Genomic DNA, 26,974 nt, shown 5'->3' with positions numbered 1-26,974 from the left:
GTGGCAGCGAGGTGAAATTTTAGCTTATGATAGCATTATTTATGTTTCTCCCCAAGGAAGCTCGAAAAAAGTGGAGGGCGCTTTTACAGCGCAGGCTGGTTTTGGAAAAAGTGCATCATTTTAAATACTATTACAGAGTAACTCGTATTTCTAGCAATTAAAAGGCCATTACAATAGTGTCAAAATACTTCTATTATTTAATACACCTGCTAAAGTGAGATCGGAGTTTTGTGTATTGGCAGTAGTAGCTAATGTAAGATACTGCAGAGGGTTAATATACCTGCAACAAACAACGTGTACTATGCAGTTCAGAGAATATACCCAAACATTTCCCCTCCAAGCTGAAGGTCGGGGTCTGCTTTTGCACCGAGGGCCTGATTTTGTAGAAATACATAATTTTTTAAACAAATTCAAAGTTCTGTGTATTTCCAACAGTTTTCAAGCAACAAAAAAAAGTACTAAGACACTTTTCCTAATTTAAGTATATATTTTGAATTTGTGACAGCCCTGCAGTCCTGTAACCAGACTCTCACATTTATTGGCACTGTACAAAAACCAAACAAACACAAAACTGTACAAGACAACCCAAGTTTCCTGGGGTACTGAAAGGGTAGACGTAGCTTTTGCAACACCGGTCCGGTTTGGTAAAATGCATCACTTTGAAAACAACTGCAGAATAAGTTGTATTTTCACCAATTTCCAGGCAATTACAAAATAGTCGAAATACTTCTACTGATTAATATACCTGCTAATGAAAGATAGAAGTCTGGTGGATTGGCAGGTATATCTTTTAAAAGTGATTGCAGTAAAAAGCGTGTGCTAGGTATTTGACAGAATATTCCCAAGCAGTTTCCCTGGAAGCTAAAAGGGTGGAGGCTGTTTTTGCAGCATGGGCGGTTTAGGCGATGTGCATCATTTTTAGAACAACTGCAAATTTCTTTTAATTTCCAGCAGATGTCAAGCAATGATAAAAGTACCATAATACTTTTACTAATTAATGTACCTGCTGGAGAGAGTTTTAAGTTTCGTGTATTAATAATTAGAACTAACAAAGGTAGATCAGAGATTTAATACACCTGCAGCAATAAGAATATATTTGGAGTTTGTGGTAGCACTGCACTCTTACATCGAGCCTTTCACATTTAATATCAGTAGAAAAAATAAATAAACAAAGGCACAGTAGCTGGATAAGACATTGCGAGTTTCTAGGGATGCTGGGAGGGTAGAGGCCGCTTTTGCAACAGGGGCCGGTTGTGAATCAGTTTGAAAAAACTTGCATTTTAATCCAGAAAATGCAAGGAAATTATAAAAATGCCAAAACAGTTCTATTAATAAATATATCTGCTGAAGGAATATCACAGTGTCTTGCATTGGCATTTATAGCCTATGTAAAGCAGCGCATAGGGTTAATATACGTAAAGCAAGAATACGCATATGATGCAATTCACAAAATAGGTACAAACATAAAAAGCTGTGTAAAACAGTAACAGATGAAACATACCGATGCATGATTTTTGTCATTTTTTTCCGGTAACAATATTAATGTATTTTAAGCTCGTGTAAGAGCTGCATTTTTTAAGCAGCCTCTAACATTGGCTATCAATGCCTCCAAGCAGCCAACACATGATCCACATTCTAAATAAAAACCTACATTGACAAGTGATTGGAATGTGCTCACACGTAGACATTAACTGACTTGCCCTAAAACACACCAGAGAAAGCTTCCAACAGAGACTGGGGTCCGGACTGGTGAAAGTGCATAGTTTTTAAAACAACTGCAGGCTACCTTGGATTGCAGGCAATTTTCAGGCAACTATAAAGATGCTGAAATACTACAACTATTTAATGTACCTGCTGGAAAGAGTTCGAAATTTAATCTATTGGCAATTATAGCCCAGCAAGGTAGCGCAAAGGGTTAATATGCCTGCTAAAAACATCATGTACTATACAGATCCGAAAACATGCCTAAACATAACACAGCATCAAACAAAAACATACAGAAGTGTAATTATTAGCCTTCTTCTGTGGCGGCAACATAAAACTAATTTTAGCTTGCAATACAGCTGCACTACTGGATCTGCCTCTAACATTTGATATCAGTGTAAATAAAAACACACATACACAGCTACAGTAACTGCACTGACAATCGTGCATTTCCCTAGGAAGCTAGAAAAATGCAGGCCGCTTTTGCAGCAAGGGGATGAATTGGAGAAGAACATCATTTTAAAAACAACTGCAACATTCTTTATATTTACAACACTTCTCAAACAACTATAAAACAGCCAAGATACTTTTAATAGTTAATGTATCTACTAGAAGGAGTTAGGAGGACAGTGTACTGGCAATTCAATCTCATGTAAGGTAGCACAAAGAGTTTAGAAACCTCCAGCCAGCAGCAACGTACTGACCATCGTGCGTATTCCTGGAAACCTGCAAGAGTGAAGTCTGCTTTTGCAGCACAAGGACAATTTTAAAAGTGCATCTCTTCAGACGGCAAAAACCTATGGGCCAGATGTAGGTAGAAATGGGACTGCGACTCGCAAATTACGAGTTGGAGCGACTCGCAATCCCATATGCAGAATCGCAAGGGGGTCGCAAAGACCCACCTCATTAATATTAATGAGGTGGGTCGCAATTTGCAACCCCCTTGCGATTCCCTGCACTCACAGGGATGGTGGCCTGCTGGAGACAGCAGACCACCATGTCTGTGACTGCTTTTTCAATAAAGCAGTTTTTATTTTTGGTATTGCAGCCCGTTTTCCTTAAAGGAAAACGAGTTGCAATACACTCGTGAAAATGAAACCATCTGGTTTAATTTTTTCAGAGTAGGCAGTGGTTCATAGTACCACTGCCTGCTCTGAAAAAATATTTTTAGAGCCATTCACAAAGGGGAAGGGGTCCCATGGGGTTAGCACCCACTTCACATGGGTGCTAACTGCGAATTGCGTTCTCGGTCACAAAGCAATTCTGCATAGCGATGCGAATCGCAAATAGGAAGGGGAACACCCCTTCCTATTTGCGAGTTGCATTACCATTTTGCGAGTCGGTACCGACTCGCAAAATGGGAATGTGCATCGCGATGCGCGTTTTGCATGGCGCAAACTGTGTATTTTGCAGTTTGCGCCATGCAAAACGTTTCCTACACCTGGCCCTATTTTTTTTTAAAGATTCTGTTAACGTCTCATTGCAATAAGCAGCCTCTAACATTTCATATAAATATACAATATAAACTGACAAGCACAGCCACACAACAAGTATCATGCATCATGCATTTTCCCAGGGAAAATAAAAGGAAGAAAGAATATACAGAAAAGTAATTCCAGCAAATAAAGCAATGCATGCAACAAAAAACGCACAGAAAGAATAATTCAATCAAAAAATATATTTTAAAACACAAACATGCTAAAAACATTCAAGAAAATATTATTTAACTTTCAAATCCTACAAACACAGTAAACAACCGCACACAAACCAGCCTATAACATTTCATCTTAATATACAAAATAAATACTCAAAGCCACTCTAAATACGATTGCGTGTGTCGAGATCTGTTCATGATTTAAAGAGCAGCAAGTAAGATAGAAGAACAAGGAAGCCCACAAGTAATGGGGGCCTGCTCCAGAAGAGTAAACAAATTACAAAAAGAAGGGACCAAGAAGACAAATTACCCAGCAGCAATCAAGGATTGATAAAAGACAAGCAAATAGAACAAATTAAAAGGATTGGCGGAGTTCAAGTCCACAAAAGAAATACAAAAGGTCATCAAGACAGCACAAGCGCTGTCTGTGCTTGACCTAAAAAGACGCTGCCGCCTGCATCTGAACACTTACCCAGGCCCCAAACTAGCAAAAAATGCTGCTTTCTCTATGGTTATTTTGCCATTTCTGTGTGTTCCTGTCTGATGGTGCAGCTGCCACTGTGCAGATGTACTGTAGTGATGTATGACAAAGGCACACTCTAGACACAGAAGTGACCGAAGTGCTCTTTCATCCACCCTTACTCCAGGAAAAAAAAAATGGGCCTCATACAATTTAGGGCCTGATTTAGATACTGGCAGACGAGTTACTCTGCCACAACGGTGACGGATATCCCGTCCACCAACATCTAAATCCCATAGCATATAATGGGAGTTAGATTTCGGTAGACGGGGTATCAGTCACTGTTGTGAAAGAGTAACTGGTCCGCCAGTATCTAAATCAGGCCTTTAGTCTTGTAATTGACAGGCATCACATGATGCAGTAATTTGCTTTGACAAACGCTTATTCCTATAAAGGAATGAAATACACTCTTGACAAGGACTATTGGTTCTTTTTGTTTCCTCATGCTGCTTTGCGTTCTTCCTCTTCCTACACCTCTTGCATTTGTCCTATTTAACTTCAGATTCCAGGGGCAAAAGCAAACTAGACAATGCCTCATTACTGCTTGTCTGCCTGAGAGCGCTGGTACAGTGACTAAGGTGTGTTTGACTTTTATGAACAGCCAGAGTCAAGGCTCTCTCCAAGGAAGGCTCTATCTGACTGGGCTCTGCCCCTGCTTCAACAGCCAGGACCAATGCTCTATACATGGAAAGCTCTGTGTGATTGGACTGTGCCCCTGCTTTTGCAGCTCAGTTGTCACTGACGCTGCAGCTGCCCATTACTGCCTCATAGCTTGTTGGCTCCTATAGCTCGCCCGTTACTCCCCGCCTGGGCCCAGATCTCTCATGTCCCCCCTGCTGTGCCCCTTGGTGTTTTTGGCTCAGGTCAACTGCCATGGTACTTGCCTGCATGTTTCCTCACCTTCTCTTACAGCTCCACCTCGGCCCACACCGCTGTGTGAGCTGATAAATGTAGGCATGCAGCCGTGTCTTTGAAATAAGGGCTGCGCATCGCTCCAGAGTTGGTGCACCTACAACTTAGCACCGAACACTGTCCCAAGGTGTGTGAGCATTTCCTGTCAGACCACCCACTCATTCAAGCAAGAGTTGGCAAAATCAACAGGTCTAGCCTTTGGGACCACTTTGCCAATGTGTTTTCACCATTCCGCCGCACAGTCCCTGATGATGTGCAGCATAGCTAAAGGAAACAAGCATTGGCAAAGCCAACAGATCTTGCTTTTATTAGAGCTATTGGTGTTGTAAATAGACAATGTCTTTTACCCATGTGTTATGGAGTAGAGGCGATTTGTGGTGTGTAGTGGAATTATGTGGGTTGGATTGGAATTGCTAGTTGTGGAATTGTGTGGCGTGGAATTGTGCGGTGTGTAGTGGATTTGAGTAGTGGAATTATGTGGCATGGTGTGCAGTGGAATTATGTGGATAGTAGTTATGTGGTATTGATTGCTGTAGAATTATGTGGGGTGGGGTTATGTGTCATGGAGTGTAATTATAAGGAATGGTATTTTGTGTTGTGGAGTTGTATGTAGTGGAGTTAGTTATGTGGTGTGCTGTTGAATTTTGTGGCATGGTGTGGAATTATGTGGTGTGGATTGGATGTATGTGGTGTATCGTGTAATTGTGTTGTTGAGTTGAATGATGTAGTTTGGTGGTGAATTATGCAGTGTGAAATGGAAATTTGGAGGGTTGAATTGCCTGTTGTGAAACTGTGTGGCATTTGTAGGAAGCTGGCTCGGTATAAAGTGGACCAAAAAGAGGTACACTGTGCGAAGAGTCCTGGCACACCCCAAAGGAATTACAGAGGCACAGATTACACCCCAAATGCTCTCTTTTGTGGTATTGTGTGTGAGCAGTTAGTCATATCAGAGGGTAGTGGTATGCATGTAATGCACACATATAGGCAGTAAGTGAGACCCACTCAATAAAGCAATCCAACACCAATTTACAAAAAATAACATACTTTTATATAAATTTAGATCCCAAGATCACTGGAATCACATGAGTACTTTTTGAGCTATGAACATTTATAGTTTTCAAAAACTGACAGTGCAATATTTGGGTGCGGTAAATTTGTCCTCTTGGGAGAGAAAATATATATTGCATTCGGACACTTCACAGCGACCTAATAGACTGTTCTAAAGGACTTAAGGTGAGTATACAGCAGTGTCCAAGGACCACACCAAAAGGTCAGCTCAGGAGGCTCTGTGACGTCTGGGTGCAGAGGTGTATTACAGCATGTGTGCCCCATTCACTTCAATGGGAAATGTTCCGGTCGGAAAGTTGCTGAAATCTGGGACTGGAAGAGCAGTCCAGCGAAACCCATGGGGCCTTCGACTCTTGAGGTCCTTTGGCAGGTGCAGAACCCCTCGGTCCACTTCTTCTCGGGCTGCGGGGCTCGGGTGCATTGGTGTCTTTAGGCAATGGGTCCCATGCGGGAGTTACTCGTGGATGGAGGGGGCTTGCAAACAACGACTGGAAGTCCAGTCCGGCCAAACCCAGAGATGGGTTCAGCTCCAGAGAGTCTCAGTATCCCGTGGCCAATGTCAACTCCCTTGGACTCTGGTTGCAGAGGTGCTTTGAGGTGTCGGGTCGCAGTGGTCAGGGACTTGCTCTGGGACTTGGTGACCGGGTGAAAAGGGGAAACAGGGCAGTTGGGCCACTCCCCTGAATGGCCTTGTGAATCACGATGTCCCTTGACGGTAGGTCTGCTTTGATGCTGTTGCAATCTGGATGAACCACCAACCATTCTTGGTTGCTGCAAGGGGTCCAGTCCCCCAGGTACAGGTGTAGGGAGCCCACAGGGGGAGACAGTGTCTCAAGACTTTGGTGAAGTGGTAGGGATGAACTTCTGGGCTCCAAATAGTCTTCCCCTGGCTCAACGATACCGCAGAGGTCCCAGTGGCCAACAGGGCAGGGTACCGGATGTTGCAAACAGTGCATGCAGATGCAAGGAAGTAGTTCCTCTGCCCCAAGGGAGATCCTTCTGGCGATCTGCAAAGCACTGGCAGCTCTCTGGGTTTATTAGAGTCGGCACAGCAGCGGGACAGGTAAGTAGCTCCACAAGAGTTGGGCGCAGCAGGCAGGTTTGCAGGGTTGGTGCCAAGTGAGTTGTGCTTCTTGGTTCTCAGGTCAGTAGTCTTCTTTGTCCACTTCTGTGTCCAGAGACGATTTTCTTTCCTTTTATCAAGGGGTCCCCTAAATACTTAATGTAGGAGCATTAAGGGAAATGAAGGGTAGTGGACAATGGGCTACTTACCCTTGGGGTCACTATGCCCCCTAGATGACCACTTCCTTTGGGAAGTGGGCATCACACTGTCCCAGAATGTCTATTCCACCACACACAAGATGGCGAAATTCCTAATGTTGTGTTCACGTAAGGGCTGATCACCCTAGAGGTGTGTCCAGTCTGGCAGTCCAACACGCCTCCTGCATTGCTAATTTTCCCCGCCTGTCCAGGTGCCAAATTAGTTCAGGGGTTTGGGGGCACCATTTCCCTCTGAAGGAAGCCAGACCTGCATACCAAGGGCGGTGGGCTTCTTTGAAGCTTCCTGCCTTGGAATTCAGATTTGCAGGTCATTCTATTGGGAGGGGCAAGTTAACACCCCCTGCCAGAGCAGGCTTTGTTCCTGACTGCCTGAGATCAAACGATCTCACCCTTGAGGGTCCGTTGGTAGCAGACCGGTGGGAACTAGTCTGTCAGCACACTAGCAGGAGCTCTCTGGTGCATGCATTAATAAATCTATCACTGGAGTCAGTGAGGGTTTATTAATACAAGATGTTTGATAAATCTGTTAAGCCATCATGTAGCTGGGGAACTCGTTTTGAGACACATGTAATTAAAGTGGCTTCCCTGTTTACGTACTATGTCTAAGAACTGACAAAGACATAGCAGGGTCATATCTACTCTTGCAGATATGTCCGCACCTGTCATATAACGCACCCTGCCAAAGGGCTGTAAAGCCTGCTGCAGGGGTGACTTATAAATATTACAGGTAGTGTTAGAGGACATGGCACACAAGTGTGTGCCATCTTGTGTTTTCACTTTTTGGAGCACCTTCACGCAGCCTGCAGGGGCAGGTTGTATGAGTTTGGTGGTGGTCCCTTAAAACGGCACAAGTTTTTTTGCTACTTCAATATCATTTTTATTAAGTTTTTTTTTTTTTAACATAGAAAGAAAAACAGCAGAAATGTAACGACGCATCAATAGCACAAGTTGTGCAAATTACCTGTCCCCATAAAAGAAACAACATACAGAGATGCTGCTCGTACAGGTTCAGTTTTCACAATGTATTAATGAGTTATACAGTTCCCATAATCATAGAGTGTGTTAATAAATGAGTGTAAAACATCAAGGAAAAATGATCAAACAGAGCTGCAGGTGAGTGCCTGGGACAGATTGCTGAGCCTATTTTTAGTCTAACAGAATCTTTTTTAGTGTATATCGTCCTCAGTTAGGGTTAGTGTTACTTTGTAAAGTGGCACAAGTTATGCTGCAGCTCTTAGGGACCGTCTTTAGTACCTATGCCCTAGATACCAGAAGTACCCCTTACTAGGTAGATCCAAAAGGAGCTAGAGGCCTGGTCACTTGGGGATCAAGTGACCAGTGGTCTGGTTTTTGGGGAAAGGTACACCAGCACCAAGCAAACAGTGGCGGAGCTTCTACAACCAGAACCCAGTTTCCTACAGCGAAAAGTGGAATTATGCTGAATAGAATTATGTGCATGGTCTGGAGTGTATCTATATGGATTGTTGCTATGTGACAGAATGGTTTTATGTGGAGTGTATTTATGTGGTGTTGAGTAGATTCAACTCAACTGAAAATAATACATAATAATAACAATAATACAAGTTTTTCTGTCACAGTAACATATGTATAGGAATATTGGTTACTCATGGCAAGTAAATGTATTCCTTTCCAAATTAAACTAGTTAAAGGCCTGTGGCAGATATACTAATGAACGTTCAAGCATTAATACAATAAAGACACAATGAGCTAAAATAAACTCTCAAAGGATGCAATGCAGATAGAACACACATGATGCACATCAAAAAGAATGACTATGCATACTCTGCCTCCAATAAGTAAGATGACTTACAGAGGACTACTGCTTGCTAGTAAGAACAAGCATCGGCAAGGCCAATGGGTCACACCTCTGTAAGAGCTAATGGCTTTGATGGAGTGGAGTGGCATTGTGTAATATGGAGAGAAATTGTATGGCACTGTGTGTGGTGGAGTGAAGTTGAATTGTGTGGTGACGTGGAGTGGAACTGTGTGGCACTGAGTGGACTGGTGTGCAATTGTGTGGTGTGGAGTGTACATGACATGTGTACATGTGGCACACTCTTGTGTGTGGCGTAGAGTGGAACTGTGTCGCACTGTGTGGAATGGAGTCTAATGGAGTGGAATTGTGAGATACTGTGTAGTGTGGAGTGGAACTGTGCTGAATGAAGTGGGACTGCTATTGGATAGCGTGTAGTGGAATTGTGTGACATTGTGTGGAATGGAATTGTGTGGCACTGCGTGGAGGGAAGTGGAACTGAGCGGAGTGGAAATGTGTCATGTGGCATTTAGTGGAAACATGTGGCACCAGGTGGCGTGTAATTTTGTGACATGAATTAGAGTGGGGTGGCATTATGTGAGGTGGAGTACAATTATTTGGCATTGTATGATATGGAGTGTAATTATGTGGCATAGTGTGGAGTGGAATCATGGGGTGTAGGGTGGAATTGTGTGGCTTTGAGTGGAGTGGATTGGAATTGTGTGGAGTGGAATTGTGTGTCATTTTATGTCAGTGAGTAACGGAGTGAAACTGTGTGCCCTGGAATGGAATGGATCAGAGTGTAGTGTAGTGGCATTGTGTAGTGTGGAGAGGAGTGAAATTCAATGGCAGTGTGTAGTGGATGTGCAATTTTATGACATTTTGGTACATGGAGCATAATTAAGTGGCATTGTATGGCATGTACTCGTGTGGCGTGGAGTAGAGCTGTATAGCATTGTGTGAAGTGCAATGGAGCAGAACTGTGTAGCACTCAGTAGAGTAGTTTGAAATTGAGTGGAGTGGAATTGTGCGTCATTCTGTGCGTGGAATAGAATTGTGTGGCATGGAGTGGAATTGTGTGGCGCGGAATGAAGTGGACTGCAGTGTATTGGCCTTGTGTGAAATGGGGAGAAATTGTATGGCACTGGGTGGGGTGGAGCTGAATTGTGGGCACTATGTGTGACGTGGAGCGGAATTGTGTAGCACTGTGTAGATTGAAGTGCAACTGTCTGGTATTGTGTGGCATGGAGTGTAATTGTGTGGCTTTGTTGGCGTGGAGTGTCATGGTGTAGTGTGGAATTGTGTGGCACTGTGTGGAGTGGAACTGTGTGAAATACTGTGGCATTGTGTGCCGTGGAGTGCAATTGTGTGGTGTGGACTGGAGTGTAGCGGAGTGCCATTGTGGGGAGTTGAGTGAAATCGTATGGAATTGTGTGCACTGGAGAAGAACTGAATTGTGTGGCGTGGAGTGGAATTGAGTGGCACTGTGTGGAGTTGAATGCAATTGTGTGGCATGGAGTGGAATTATGTGCCTTCGTGGAGTTGGCTATTCAAGTGCTTCATGACCAGTGTCGTGTTGTCCTCGGTGGTGGTGCAGTGGATTGATTCTTTGGGGATGATGGCGATGCCACCTCCTTGTTTGTTGGTTATGGCAGGGGTGAGGGTGGAGATGGTGTGCCTCACTTTGGTGACGTGGGTGCAGTGCGATTTGGCGTTGATCAGGAAGCACTGGAGTGGTTCAGGGGAAATGTCAGTTGAAGGTGTGTGCACAGCGTGAGCTTCTGTGAGGGCGGTTGGTCCAAGGTTGCAGGAGAAGAGACAGCTGTGGCAGGAAAACAGTCTAGTTGTTGAGCAAGGAGATGCAAAGCAGCAGTTGTTGCGGCGTCTGGGGTCCAGGGCTCGAAAATCTGCAGTGGAGTACATGCGGGTGCCCGGAGAGCCAGGGTGCCTGGCGCTGGGAGCGGTCCAGGCAGGGACAGGCTCAGACAGGTTTGCTTTTGGCACGTCCACTACAAGGCTGCACTGCGGACACAATTAGGTAGGTCCTGGGAGGGGTACTAGGTAGATGGGTGGCGGGCAACTGGTAGTGCACAGCTGGAAAAATGGCGAGCGAGTAGGCAAACACCTGGAAACAGGAAACCTAAGGGCTGAGACTGGCTGAAAAAGAGGATATGAGCTGGCAGTCAGGCTGGCTACTGAGGCTCACTCAGCAGGGCAGGAGCAGCCTAGCAGCAGTCAGGCGTGAGGAGGGCCACAGGAGGAAGAGGAACTGACCAGCAGCAAGGAGAGCTTGTGAGGACCTGCTCAATGGTGTTGCACTGTGGCCTCCGTTACGTAGGTCCTGGGAGGGTAGGTGGGCGGCGTGACACCAGTGGAGGGAAGCGAGAAAAACGGCGAACAAGTGGGCAATAGCTTGGTAACAGGAAACCCAAAAACTGAACCTAAGGGCTGAAACTGGCTGAAGAAGAGGCTATAAGTTGGCTGCCAGGCTGGCTATTGAGGCTCACTCAGCAGGGCAGGAGCAGTCTGGCATCAGGTGGGTCATGGGAGGACGAGGCACTGACTGGCAGCAAGGGGAGCTGGTGAGGGGCTGCTCCTGCTTTATTGTATACAATACCCCGCACTGCGGGCAGCAAGACTTAAAAACAATGTGCTACAGCAACTCTATTCATACAATTTGGAACTAGGTACTTAATGGACAAATCAAACAGCTGGCTTTGACTCTGGGCAGGACTCTAATCATGTGGGATCAAACTACTACTAATCAATCAACGACATTTTATTTCAGTTAATTAAACCACTAAATATATAAACAACTGAACTGAGCATTACATGAGTAAGAACATTTTAACTCAGACTACAACAGGTATACAAAAAGCACATAATCCATGCCTAGACAAAAAACATAAAATATATTTTTTTAAATGTATGTGTGTCAGATCACTAGTGATTTTGTATGTGATGTAATGTGCTGCAATAAAAGTTGCACTTGAGATGTGTTCATTAAAAAAAAATCAGTCAACTCGGTGCGAAATTGGTGTATGGTGTCCAGTAGAGACAGTCACTCATTTGAACAAAAAGTTATTGCGCATCGACAAGTGCAAATGCCAAATCAGTCCAAGAACAGGCATAGCCACCTCCTGAGCTTAAAAAGTAAAGTGAGGCAAATACAAGAGATCTGAGTTTCCGGCCTCCGCCTACAGAGCCTGCACTCCTGCGTGGCTGGATACGCAGCACAAAGAGGGGCAGAGGCCAAAAGATAGCTGCTTTAGTCTAATTGTGTGATATGATTGGTGATGGTCCTCTAGGTATTTCTGTGGGCAAATAGCTGTATTGGTGTTAATTACTGTTCATGCATGATTTATTTATTTTTATGTTAATTTGTCTGCCAGGAAAGACAATTACTTAACGTCTTTGTGGATGGAGCATGCTCTTGAATGAAGCAAATGGGAGATTGGATTCCTGCAGTCCTTCGGCCCTTAAAGTTGATTAAGGAGAATTCTGGAAAATCGCCCATACATTTGAGAGAACCTCTGTGAGCATGCCTCAATCTATAAGTGTACTTTACAAACACACATTTAGGCGCCACATGCTGGCCTGAAAGGCCTAATTCCATTCTAACCTGAGCCTGCTCCGAGTTCTGCGGTAATTTGCACAGGGGTTTTTATATTCCATATTGTGACATACAAAAAAAGCTATACGTTTGGCTGAAAAAGCTTCTGGTCCACATGCAAGTATAGGAATTAGCCTTGATTTTGTTACTCTAAGAATGGAAATTACTGAAGGATTACTAGTTCGCATCAAGGCTTTAAAGCAAAGAACAGTGATGACACTTTTGGTATGAGGGAATTCAAATGGTGTTGATGATCCTCCACAAAATTCAAACCAAACATACAAATATTTATATTTTTAAATTTTTTCAACTTGAGACCTAGATACCAAGTACCTGTTTTGTAAACTTTTCTCCCCAAAATGATATTCGTCTTGTCAAGGTGAACGGTCACGAAATTTGCTTAAAGAGGTGAGCACTTTTAGAAGATTCTGTATACTCACACCAGAGAGATTTAACAACACTATGGGGGTCATTCTGACCCTGGCGCCACGAATGACGGAAGCACCGCCAACAGGCTGGCTGTGCTTCCTTGCCCATTCTGACCGCGGCGGTAAAGCTGCGGTCAGAAAACCGGGGCTGGCGGTTTCCCGCCGATTTAGCCCCGGTTGGGCGAATCCACCATTGCAGCGCTGCAAGCAGCGCTGCCATGGGGATTCTGACCCCCTTCCCGCCAGCCTGTTTCTGGCGGTTGTCACCGCCAGGAAGAGGCTGGCGGGAACGGGTGTCCTGGGCCCCCTAACAGGGCCCCAGCCAGCTTTTCACTGTCTGCCTAGCAGACAGCGAAAAGCGCGACGGGTGCAACTGCACCCGTCGCACGGCCGCAACACCGCCGGCTCCATTTGGAGCCGGCTCCTGTGTTGCAGCCCTCCTTCCCGCTGGGCCGGCGGGCGCTAACATAGTTAGCACCCGCCGGCCCAGCGGGAAGGTCTGAATGCCGTCAGCGGTCTTTTGACGGCGTAGCGGGCAATTGGCGGTTCCCGCCTGGCGGGCGGCGACCGCCGCCCGCCAGAGTAAGAATGAGGGCCTATATCTCTGCACATTGGAGTGAGGTGATATGCCACTGACCAACCCTGGATGGATGAGAGCGGGCAACACTGAGTTGAATGCTCAAATCAGCAATGTATAAATTAAAAAGTAACAGAGCAAGAACACAGTCCTGTGTGTGTACATTTTTGCACAAGCGGTCTGGTTTCCCCCCGGTGCCTAGATATAGCAAACGGATTGCTTGTAGGAGGTCTGGCCGGATGTGACGGCTGGCCAATTCTTCCAGAGATGATTTCTATTAATGTGGTCAACTGCAGTGCTGAAGTTTACAACGAAGGTATACAAGGGCTTTTTCTTATCTTTTGACTGCTCTATAATCCGAGACTGGGCAACCACATTAATAGGGGTGCCTACCGAGGCTCAAAAGCCTGACTGATTAAATGGCATAAAATTAAGGCTCCAAGCCAAACCCTCTATGTCCTGCAGCAACAGGCAAGCAAACAATTTAGACTCCACATCCAGAAAAGCTATTATCCTGTATCTGATTGGGCTTGGTGATGGGAATTTTCTGATAGGCTGCAAAATAGAACCATATCAAGAAGCAGGGTGGACATCGAACTTGGGCAAAAGACATTGAAAGATTGCCATCCATCCCTGTGTATACTTTTTATAAAAGGCAGATGGTAAGCTTTTGGGGGTGGGGCACTTAACTGCTCTACTTTTCCTGATAATGGCCTTCATTTGTTCAGTGGTGTATTCCATAGCGACGAGGAGGTAGAATCGGATCTATGAGAGACTCAGTTTAAGAAGAGCCTGAGTCCAAATATAGCGAGCTAATGTAGGCTTACCCATGTGTCACATGATAAATTGTTACCACTCGCCTGAGATGGACCTATTTCCATTCTATTATCAGCCAAATGTTTTGGATTTTTACTTCTGCAAGCATCAAAGAGCTCACTCTAGTCACAATCTCTCTGACACTTCTTAACCTCCCAGATCATTTTTTATTTAATTTCCGTAATATGTTTACCTTCTGCAACTGAGTCTCATCATCTAAATTAGTTGTTTTATATCCCAGTCTAGGATAACTCTTTACCCTCAATATTTTCAAACACCAGCGATTTTGATGATTGGCATGGACCAATGGCTAGATTTTAAGGACCCGGTCTTGCATCAGTGTGGTTAACAACTGGGTCTAGATCTTCTCCCAAGCTCTTATTATATTAAATTCACAGTTTCTCGACACAGCAGAGGTCCTCCTATATGTATTATATTTGTTGATGGCCTTAAAGCTCCATTTGATTCTTTTCCAGGAATTCTGACTGTTGCAGGTACTAGTTGTGTGCAACTTTTCCATTAAGATGTTTAATTAGCAATACCCTTATCTGAGGTAGATGTTCACTTTCACATCTTCTTCCAATGTTCTAATTTTTTATATTTGGAAACCGCTGAAGAGACACAATAGTGTAGTCCAACACTGTTAACCACCTTCTTGAGCTGCAAATATGCACCATTGGCTTATCCTTCTGAAAACGACCACTGAGTGCACTGAGTCCGAGACGTTCAAGGAATGATAAGAACAGGGCTCCTAGTTAGTCTTTTCTCTGTGGCCCAGGTTCTTGTGTTTCGGCTGTCTGTTTCAGTGTTTATCTTTTTGGGATTTCAGTAGTGTTTTCGAAATCAGGGAGGAGAAGTGTTTATTCAGCTGTCCAACCCCCAAACCAGACAGAAACTGTGCTTTCCAGTGTTTACAAAACATGTTTTAGCAGTGACAGACAGAGCACATATTGCATTTAAAGGGGAAGTGATGCAGGGTAGCGACCTCGGTCCAGGGGTCCGCTGCCTGCTCTCACAGCAGTTTTCAAAATTGATTTGTTCTTTCTATTATAAAATAATTTCACAAGGATGGTGGTCTGCTGTCCCTTGCAAGTCACCATCCCTGTGAAGGTAGCCAATCCTTGGAGTCGCAATTTGCTTCCAGCGTAATGAATATCAATTAAGCAGGTTGTTTTGCTACCACACTGATTCCTTATTTTCGCGACCTAGTGACGAATATGCCGGTTTGCAAACTAAGTTACTTTTGACAAAAAGTGTGTGCAGAACTTGCAACCGCTTTTTGCAACCAGTACAACTGTACCTGTAGCCCAGAGTGTTTAGCCCCATGCAAAGCATGCAACAAAGCACAGAACAGTACTGTCATTTTAAAAACACATTTTTATTAAAGAATATGGTGAGACACTCTTAAAGCTTAGGGATATTCAGACATGTCACAGATGAATTATAAGCATGATGTATGTTCAGTGCTCAGTTTCATAAATGTTTTGTGACTAATAGGGGCATGTATAATTTGCATGCTGACACACTATACGAACCAAGCTCAAATGTTCATCTAACATCATTTGCCATGCAAACCGAGGGAACCTAATATACTGAATAACATCTTAAAATATCCATATGTACACATGTAAATACTACTAGAACAAAAGGGTGATAGTACGTACGGTACCTCTATTGCAGGTTTCTTTCATCAGCCTGCACCGATCCTTTACAGAACATGCACTTCTGCCCAAAGCAGCTCCTATCGTGGCCCAGTCATTTCCGTGCTTAGTGCGAAGCCTAAAAGCAAAGAGTTGCTTAGGATTTTCTGTATGTAGTATGGTAAGCTTTAGAGGTTATCTAGTTGTCATGTACCAAAGTAAAGCATTTCCTAAAAAGCAACACTATCATATTTTTTTGTCATTTTTTTGTCATTTCGTTTTATGCATTTTGTTTGCTAAATGTTCTATATGTACTCAGTTTTCTATCTCCATTCAAAATGGGTGGTTAGTCCATATTCACTAGGACTAGGAGTGTCTCCCTAAAGATGCTCATTCCACAAAATATACAAACATCAGCAAAATACAATGTACATATTCAAAATAAATCTTCATTAGAACAAAAAACACCCATCTCTTAGTCTTAGTCCTGGCTCACAATTGATAAATAGTTAAATGAAACGGGCAGAGTGCAGAAACTGCTCGTCATAATGTTTTGCTGCTTTAAAATTTGATAGGGATCCCTGCATTCCTCCACGGTCATGCTTATTTTTATAGGAACAAATTATATTGTGAACAGGGGAAGAGACAGTCATCTACGATGCAGTACTATGGGATATTGCCACTAGAGAAAGGAAAAGTAATTATAGGAAATGACAACACCACGAATGAATGTGAGATATGAAGGCACAATATTACCCTTCAAGAAGCAGGCAACAATGAGAATATAGTTCGAGTACAAACATAAGATTATGACAAGAAAATCGATATGGGATACCAAATGTTACAAACAGCTATTTACCCATTATCTAAAGCAGCAACCTTCTTATCCACCCACCAGAAGCAGAATCCCTTCCAAATGAAGGCCTAAAAAGCCATTCTATAAGGTCCATTGAGTTCTGAGGAATGTTGAGATGACCATGTTGTATGAGTTTAGTAGCCACACTGAAGGATGGAAGGCTTGGGTGGAAGATCTGGTACTTTAACTTGTGTAGAATATGCATTCTGCACAGAAACCATCTGTGTGTTCATTGTAACAGGCAAAGATCAGCAAACCACCATTGGCATTGCCAGACTGGTGCAATAAGGATCATCCTCAATATGGTGTACGTTACTTTGATGATAACCAACTTGATTTGGGGTATTGGAGGAAATACTTAAAGAAACTTTCCTGCTCAGTCTATCAAAAGGGCACTCCCTTCACTGATGGTTTATCATACCTGGAGAAGACTTCTTGTTCTCTCCGTCTTCAAAAAGATCCAATTGAAGATGAATTTTTCGACATTCTGGAATATGAAAATATGTGTCTTGAAGGTCTACAGAACACATCTAATCCCTTCACGTAGTTGAGAGTGATGTGAAGAAGAGCAAGCATCTTGAATGTATCCCTCTTAATCTATTACTTTGCCAGTGTCAAGTTGAGGATGGATCTGGACTCTTTCTTTGGTCCCTTCTTCGAACCAGAAAGTAAGAAGAATTCCTGTTCTCTTTTTGGGAACTAGGAGCCCGTTCCACAGCATGCTTTTACAGAATGAGGTTTACTTCCAGCTGAAGCTTGCCTAGATGAAAATGACACAATTTCATGACTGTCATAATATTCTCATTTTGCACAATATTCAACATCCATCTATCACTGTCGAAAGCGGAGATGGTAGAGACACAGACTGAGGTTTAACTGTAGGACTTAGAGCTGATGCACGGAGCTGCAGAACTTCAAGGACAATATTGTGTCGATTTCTAGGCAGGAGAAGAGAAAATAATGCTGCCCACCGCTGAGACCTATCTAGCTAGTCTGTTCTTGAACAGTTATAACCTGATACATTTTGCATTCTTCTCCACTCTACATTTATTGGCATATTGGGTGTGCAAGTTAGAGATTTGTTTGACGGCTTATCTTTCAACATCAAGTGATGCTTGTTAATCCTTGCCCATGCTTCAATGTTAAGCAGTGTTTTGATGGCAACCATGCATTAGATGGCACAAGTGTCCACCGTGTTAGTCTTCAACATCACAGAGCTTAACTGTGACCAAAATCATCTCCTCTTCTCACCTGTGAGTCTTTTTTCAGATTTCCATGTGCATGGGCCTTAGAGACAGGGTAAGGTCCAGTGGTAGACGGAAGTCCCCTCTGTATGCCCGCCCCACCCCCCAAACCTTCTGAAGTAGACTATAAGCATCTTTGATCTTCCTCCTGAAAGTAATTACGACAGTCTTCCTCTCTGTCTTTCAATGTCCTCCTGGACGTCTTTTGCAGTGTGTGCAGTCTTCTTGGTGATGGGAGTCAGGAACACGTACAATACAGTCTGCATGTGGGTCAGCCTGGGTCTTCTTTCTTCCACAGGAATGACACAAGACAAAAAGTGTTGCCATTTTGTGGATAAAAAATCTGCCACAAAACAGAAAATAAGCACTGCCAGTTTACAAAAACATCAAAGAAATCGATTAAGCCCAAGACGTCAGTAATCCGTGATTGTGCTGCCAAGAGCCAGAAAAAACTGAAAACAAGAGGAGGAACTATCACTCACAAACCCTTTTTTTATTTATTTATTTTTTACACATTTTAAAGAAAAGCTTTTATACATAAATATTTTGTAAGAAGTTCAAGGACCCCGAGCATGGGTGGGACAATTCACTTTACCATAACACACTGCTTTCAAGCAGAGAACAAAGAATTTACACCTTGGAATTAGTGCAGTCTCCATCCCTCGTTTCATATGGTTTTATGAGGTGGCAGGGTTTTAACTGATCAAGGTGAGTTTACTTAAGCAATTAAATTAAACAATCACATTTCATCTATTATACTGTAGAGAATAAATTGGAACGGTACGTATTCAATACTACGAGAAACAATTGAGAATTTAGGAACTTACTCTCTGAGCCTTAGAATTTCTTCAGGTGAGTATCTGTTTAATAATGAAGGATACAAAAACATTAGAATGGCATAGGTATAAACTTTTAAATAAAAAAATAGGGATTTGGAGAGTCATTTACAAGGAAATGTAACACCTATTACTTGCTTGAGATCATAGCACCATGTTCAACGTAATAAAAAATTATTCTTAGAAGTATCCACATTTACAAATAAGCCATTGTGAAGACAGATGAAGCAGTACATTTGGTGTTCTTTATTCCCCAACTTCTTTCAATGGCACTCTCTTAAACCCCAGATTCCGCACCTTGTGAATATCCCCTGGATGTGATTTTAGAGCCCAAATATACATACAGGCCCATAAATACAAACAGCATGCTGACGTTAGTTTCTTTCTGATCTCTCAGCAGCACAACACTAAACATCACATTGTGCCAGTATGCAGATTTCTAAATTGGAATCTTATTAGTATGGAGCAGAACAGTCCATTCCACAGAAGGTAAGTAACATGTTCTTCTTCTGATAGATACTTCCGAGATTGCTCCCCCTTGTGAATAGATACCAGACCAGTACCTCACTAGGTGGTGAGGCTGTCGAAAAATAACTTGGAGCAGGAACTCCTGTAGGACAGAAAGGGCAAAGTGTCCTATCAACAGACCTGGCTACAGCAACAGCAATGCTTAGTCAATGTGTACAGTGATGCCCATGTAGTAGTCTGACAGGTGTCCAAGACTGGCACACCACACGCCAGCGCAGTGGTAGCAGCCTTTACTCTGGTGAAATATGCGCATAAGCTTTTCAGAGGCATTTTCTTGGCCAACCAATAACGGATTTTGATTCACAAGACAGCCCATCTGGAGGTAGTTCTTTTTTGCACTCTTTTCTTCTTTATTGCCCACAGAGAAACCCACAAAGTGCTGATAATCCACCTGATGTTCCCTGATGCAATCGATGTAAAAACTCAGAGCTCTATGGGGATAAAGACAGTGAAACCTCTCTTTCTCTTTGGATGGATGAAGATGTGTGAATAACATTGGCAGAGTGATAAGACTGTCCTATGCTGAAGGGTGTTACGACCTTTGGAAGAAAGGCAGATTTTGTTGTAAGAGACAGCTTGTCTGTAAAAAGGTTAGTATAACAGACAGAGCTTGTAATTTATTCACGCAAAGTGCTAATGTGATCGCTATGAAGAATGTAGTTTCCAGTGTCAGGAGACGTAAGGAACAGCTATGCACTGGTTCAAAAGGAGCCCATATGAGGAAACTGAGAACTGAATTAAGGTTCCACTGTGGCATGACAAATGATGTTGGCTGGAACATATGAATCAGCCGTTCAAAAAACTACATCACAAAAGGTGATCTAAAGAGAGGTGGCTGATTAGGCAGTCACAAGGTGGCCGACAAGGCTGGTAAGTAACCTGTAACTATTGCTACAGCAAGGCCCTGCTGGGTTAAAAAATGGCAGAATAACAGCCAGTCAGATTACTCTGCATGTAGAGTCTTAAGTTATGGGAAAAACATCAAAGTTGTCCCAGCGTCCCGCAGAAACAAATTGGTGGAGGGACGCCTGGCTGCCAAGATGACCCCAAACTACTTTGGGAAGAAGACCGAAAACCATCAACTGTTCCTGCTCAATCTTCAAGCATTGAAGTATAAGTTGTGTAGGGTCAGGTGCAGAATCCTGCCCTGCTGCTGCAACAGTAGATCCTTTCGAAGGGGCAGCCAGATTGGAAGACAAATGCTCATGGAAAGAAGTTCCAGATACCACACTCTACTTGCCTAGTCCAGAGCCACCAAGATGACATGGACCCGGTCTTTCCTGATCTTCTTCAGAACCTTGGGCCAGGAGAGACAGAGGAGGGAAGGCATACAGGAGTTCCAAGGTCCAATCTAAGCGAAAGGCGTCTACAAGTGAGAAATGCCTTGGCAACTCCAAAATGCAAAAGCTTAGACACTGCAAGTTCTCTACAGTGGAGTAAAGATCGAGCCAGGGTTCCTCCACTGCTGGAAGACACCCTGTGCCACCTCTGTGTGCAGCTGCAATTTGTGATACTCTAGGCAAGGTCCGCTGAGTTTTTCCGCTTTGGCATTTAACGATTCTGCCACGTTCTGCATGATCCGCGAGATGCCCTAAAAAAATCGAACACTTTCAGTGGTGCAGAGCCTCGTAGTACAGGACCTACAACCCCACTCCATCCACCCTGTTTGCTGCAGTACCATGTAATGGTGGTTTTGTCCATGACTAACTGTATTTGTTCCTCCTTGATGGATAGGAGAAATGCTTTTGGTGCCAAGCAAATCACCTGCAACTTCAACAAGTTAATATTTACATAGGTTTCTGCTAGTAACCACAGTTCCCTGGTCTACACCTTTCCCAGATGGCCTTATCAACAAAGCAACGAGGTATCCATTACAACCACTATCACTGGGTGGGGTAGGAAGATAGATCTGCAACCGGTCCAATAGCGGTCTAACAGACACCACTGGAGATCTTTTGCTGTCTCCTTCGACACATGTTGTAGCATGACTGGCATTCCCAACCTTCTTCGGTGGGCAGCAGCCACCAACATCATTTTCGTGAACACCTGAAGTACATTGGTAAGGAGAGGAAATACTAAGAACTAAAACTGTAGGCAAGTGGTCCTCCAGCAGTTATTGTACTGTAGAAGCCATGTAGAGATATAGAACAGAAAGAAGTAGTAACCATCCTGAACAATTTGGAGCACCCACTGGTCCGATGTGATGCTCCTACACCTGGGCAGGTGAAAGCTGATACAATCTCCAACCTGGACGGTGATGGCCTGAACCCAATCCTCTGGCTCAAGAGGTTTGGGAAGACTGCTGCTGTTGAGACGCAACCTTTGATGCTAGTATTGCTGGAGTTTCCTTGTGAACCCTTGAAAGGAGCAAAATTGTTGGAGAAACTGCTGTACAAATGGAGCCAAACTGAGAGAGCGTGCTGATGTCTTGGTTTATTTAAAACCTTCTAGGGCTGAGACATGTGTTATCGCATGCCATGTCAAAAAGGGACTGTTGGATGTTGTTTGATAATCCATTTAAGGACATCCAGGTATGGCAACTAAACACCACGCTGGTCCAGATTGCCCTAACAAGACAGTTGGAAGTGTACAGGCCTGAAGGGATGAAGTACTTTGCTGCATTCTGGCCATCCTGAAGGAGGCATGAGGTGGCACTGATGTCTTCTGGGATGGTGGCAAGATGTCCACTACTCTGTCCCATAGCTTATGCGAATATCCTCCTAGGTGGCAGTTGGTGTTCACTGATGTGAGGGAAAGGCTGGCTGAGGAGAACATATATTTAGGGAATGCCTCCATGTATTTTGACTCTCTGTCTGGAGGGGGAGTTGGAAACACATTTGTAATAAGCCTGCTTGTGGAGGACTGTACCACCAAGCTCTATGGTGTAGGATGTTGCATGAGATAGGAGGCAATCTAGCTATTGACTGTGGCGGGGGGGGGGGAGATTCTGGCTTAGTCCAGGTGCTCAGCAGTGTGTCACTGAAGGGGTCATTGAACAGAAGGAGAGCCTTTTGTGACGTCTGTCTTGGATATAGGTCTTCCATGAGATTGGTCTTCCCCTCAGCGGTTAGTAATACAAAGTCCAGAGCATCTGCTGCCCTCTTAATAATGACTATGGCAAAGGAAGCAGATTCCTCAGTAGCTGTGGCAGGTGAGTGGAGTCCAGTGTCGGGAGATGTCTCTAGCCCACTCGCATCCTGAATGTCAAATAATAGTATTGCCTTGTCATATGGTTGGCTTTCATGGTCATCATCGGGGTCAGGGAAGTTGGAATGTTGTGGAGCCATCTCAGAGAAAGCATGCAGTCAGAGTGGGTGCAACACTGGTAGACTTAGTGGTGGATTCATTCAAGAGTCTGAAAGGACAATCGACTCCCAGTCAGGTGCTGGGCTAAAACAGTGCTGACGTCGAAACAAGGGGGCTGCCAAGGTGGTCACAGGACCGCACTGACATCAGGCTTGCCATCGAGCCCAGAGTCGGCTTCAAGGTAGGATCGAGGGGTACAGTCTGTGTTGGGGATGAATCTGCCAGTACCAAATAACCTATTGTCCTCTTTGAACTCCTCGAGTTGTTGTGGCGTCGCCTAAGGACCCAGGAAATCAAGTGCATCGGGCGAGAGCCGGAACAGTTTCTGAAGACGGAGACCTAGGTCACAGGCTTGACGGCCCGCAGACTGTAGCACAACTCCTCATGGGAAAAGCAACAGGACAAAGAGAAGCTGTGCTTCACTTTCTTGCGTTTATTCTTTTTGAACTTACCTAAAGATTTTGACCTTAAAAGTGATCAATCACAAGATCGGCCTTGAAGATGATCAATCACAAGATCGTCCTCAGTAGCGAGAGCATGTTGGTGCCACTGACATTGACCGGTACTTCTAAGGTTTCTGGCAATGTTACCTTACATGCAACTTGGTGTTGCAGTTTCGATGACCATATGGTTCATCTTCACACACTTGTTGCACAATGTCAAATCATATTTGGATACCAGACAATAGAAAGCGGCCTTGTTTGGGTGAGTCACCAACATCAGTTTGTGGCAATCCAAACACTGTTTGAAACTGTACTTTTTGGGAAGGTGGGTATGTCCCTCACACACTGAAAAAACATTGTTATAAACTTTATGTTAGGCTGTGATAGAACTGAAGGAGCAAGCTCTAGATCTAGTGGAAGGTAGGTGCCACAAAGTCACACCTGGAGCAGGAGTGTCCCGACAAAGTGTTGCATAATGTCATTTCCTGACATGCAAGGGAATTGTTGCAAACATTCCTGTGTCAAGCCTGGCTCTTGAAGGTATTCACAAGGTGGGGAATACACAGTTAGAAGTATCCATCACAAGGATGTTTTAAAAGGGGGTAAAGTGATTTTGAACATAATTGTCTCAAGTGGGGCACTGCTCATGTCCCGTTATGAACACTAAATTGGGTAACAGTGATATCAGCTATTTAGATTGCTTGGCAACAGCAGAACCGTGGCATGAAGAGCTATTTAACTAATCATGTTTTATTACCATTATCACCCACTCACACTTCTACAATGTTTTTATTTGGTAGTTGAAGCACTGCCATCTTTTAAACTTCCCATTGAAGGTCTTTACAAGCAGCACATGACATTGCAGGGTGGAGGTTAATTCAACTGAGAAAGCCCCAACCTTTGTCATTTTTTTCAGAAATATTTAACTGCTGCTTTTACATTGCAGAGTATTAAAACGTAGAACACTGGGTTTTAACATAGTCACGCACTGGGTGTACCAGAAAAGGTTTTCTGTCATCAGCATTGTGGAGGGCATAAATCTGATGCTCACAACCTACCTTTCGATCCGAGATTGAGATTTGTGGGCAATAAGGACACAGTAGAGAGGAAGGTGTTTCCTGCTCTGGCTTCCCATTCTGGTAACCGCTTCCACATCTTAACATCTATCAAAACCATATATACAGTAGTCTTTTTGAGGGGCAATGCATTGCAAACTTGTTTGCTTAGCTGCTTATAAATAACCCCAAAACCCACACAAATAAAACAGGAACCGAGTGCTTAAAGAGCTTTTGGATCCATGTAAGGATACAAACGCATTAAGGTTAAATACCATTAGTTTTCAATGCGTTAAAATATACCACAATAATCGTGTCCATACTTTCCAACATGATTCGTGTCATCGTACATGCGAAGAACTCTTCTGTACACTGCAAAAAGGGGACGATTCAGACCCCAGGCGATGGTCCGGTAGAAATCCTTTCTCTCATCCTTTGACATCTCAAAGATTATTTCTGAGGCATCTGTCATACCACGTACCTAAATGCACACGTTTTTAATTAATGTGAGAACATGTAATTTAAAAAAATAAATACAAGTTTCAAAGTAAAACTGCATCACATTACAGTTTAGAAAAGTGAATATCTACAAACACTACATTATTTAGCGATACAGAAAATAGAACAAAGCACAGTTTTATTAGCTACCATTCAATTATGCTATAGAGTGAGAATCTAACAAATTCAACCAAACCATCTTCAAAGTTCTTTGAGTTATAAATAAATAACTGAAAGAACTTTGAAGTATATATATATATATACAGGGAGTGCAGAATTATTAGGCAAATGAGTATTTTGACCACATCATCCTCTTTATGCATGTTGTCTTACTCCAAGCTGTATAGGCTCGAAAGCCTACTACCAATTAAGCATATTAGGTGATGTGCATCTCTGTAATGAGAAGGGGTGTGGTCTAATGACATCAACACCCTATATCAGGTGTGCATAATTATTAGGCAACTTCCTTTCCTTTGGCAAAATGGGTCAAAAGAAGGACTTGACAGGCTCCGAAAAGTCAAAAATAGTGAGATATCTTGCAGAGGGATGCAGCACTCTTAAAATTGCAAAGCTTCTGAAGCGTGATCATCGAACAATCAAGCATTTCATTCAAAATAGTCAACAGGGTCGCAAGAAGCGTGTGGAAAAACCAAGGCGCAAAATAACTGCCCATGAACTGAGAAAAGTCAAGCGTGCAGCTGCCACGATGCCACTTGCCACCAGTTTGGCCATATTTCAGAGCTGCAACATCACTGGAGTGCCCAAAAGCACAAGGTGTGCAATACTCAGAGACATGGCCAAGGTAAGAAAGGCTGAAAGACGACCACCACTGAACAAGACACACAAGCTGAAACGTCAAGACTGGGCCAATAAATATCTCAAGACTGATTTTTCTAAGGTTTTATGGACTGATGAAATGAGAGTGAGTCTTGATGGGCCAGATGGATGGGCCCGTGGCTGGATTGGTAAAGGGCAGAGAGCTCCAGTCCGACTCAGACGCCAGCAAGGTGGAGGTGGAGTACTGGTTTGGGCTGGTATCATCAAAGATGAGCTTGTGGGGCTTTTTCGGGTTGAGGATGGAGTCAAGCTCAACTCCCAGTCCTACTGCCAGTTCCTGGAAGACACCTTCTTCAAGCAGTGGTACAGGAAGAAGTCTGCATTCTTCAAGAAAAACATGATTTTCATGCAGGACAATGCTCCATCACACGCGTCCAAGTACTCCACAGCGTGGCTGGCAAGAAAGGGTATAAAAGAAGGAAATCTAATGACATGGCCTCCTTGTTCACCTGATCTGAACCCCATTGAGAACCTGTGGTCCATCATCAAATGTGAGATTTACAAGGAGGGAAAACAGTACACCTCTCTGAACAGTGTCTGGGAGGCTGTGGTTGCTGCTGCACGCAATGTTGATGGTGAACAGATCAAAACACTGACAGAATCCATGGATGGCAGGCTTTTGAGTGTCCTTGCAAAGAAAGGTGGCTATATTGGTCACTGATTTGTTTTTGTTATGTTTTTGAATGTCAGAAATGTATATTTGTGAATGTTGAGATGTTATATTGGTTTCACTGGTAATGATAAATAATTGAAATGGGTATATATTTTTTTTTTGTTAAGTTGCCTAATAATTATGCACAGTAATAGTCACCTGCACACACAGATATCCCCCTAACATAGCTAAAACTAAAAACAAACTAAAAACTACTTCCAAAAATATTCAGCTTTGATATTAATGAGTTTTTTGGGTTCATTGAGAACATGGTTGTTGTTCAATAATAAAATTAATCCTCAAAAATACAACTTGCCTAATAATTCTGCACTCCCTGTATATATATATACACACACATTGCACACTTTGACATTTTTATTAACGCACCATTTCCCAGTTTCAGGATGCAAACAAATGAATTTAACTAGAGCCGAACCCTGCACCTTGCACCCCACACCTGATTTAACATTTTCCGTTATTTCCAAATAAATAAATGTAATATAACTAAGTCATGGCTCACAAATCTTGTTTTGTCTTTTAATTGTCTAGATATTTAGAAATATATTGGGTCTGAGTGGTAGAACATGGTTAAAATGAAATTCTACATGGTGGGTTCTTATACCTGCCTCAGAAAATGTTCGTGTACCATTTTCAGCCAAGTCTGATAATGTGCACGTTTGGGGAAATGTATGCGATCTAAACAAAAAACAGACTTGTGGAAACCTTTTCCAA

At 43.4% G+C, this 26,974-nt stretch overlaps 1 protein-coding gene across 3 annotated transcripts in view; it reads right to left on the bottom strand.

The window, feature by feature from the left end:
* Positions 1-26,974, bottom strand: part of DMTF1 (cyclin D binding myb like transcription factor 1) — a 330,757-nt gene that overhangs the window by 193,914 nt on the left and 109,869 nt on the right. For all 3 annotated transcript variants that reach the window (XM_069228717.1, XM_069228718.1, XM_069228719.1), the window contains 3 exons: positions 24,579-24,736; positions 18,915-18,947; positions 16,017-16,126 (listed from right to left, as the gene is read on the bottom strand). In XM_069228717.1, coding sequence (XP_069084818.1) covers positions 16,017-16,126; positions 18,915-18,947; positions 24,579-24,736 — 301 coding nt within the window. The remainder of the gene's footprint in view (positions 1-16,016; positions 16,127-18,914; positions 18,948-24,578; positions 24,737-26,974) is intronic.

Source organism: Pleurodeles waltl, chromosome 4_1, assembly GCF_031143425.1.
Source record: "Pleurodeles waltl isolate 20211129_DDA chromosome 4_1, aPleWal1.hap1.20221129, whole genome shotgun sequence".
Lineage (NCBI taxonomy): Eukaryota > Metazoa > Chordata > Amphibia > Caudata > Salamandridae > Pleurodeles > Pleurodeles waltl.
The sequence above is the reverse complement of the archived record's forward strand: the minus strand, read 5'-3'. Positions and strand labels throughout refer to the sequence as shown.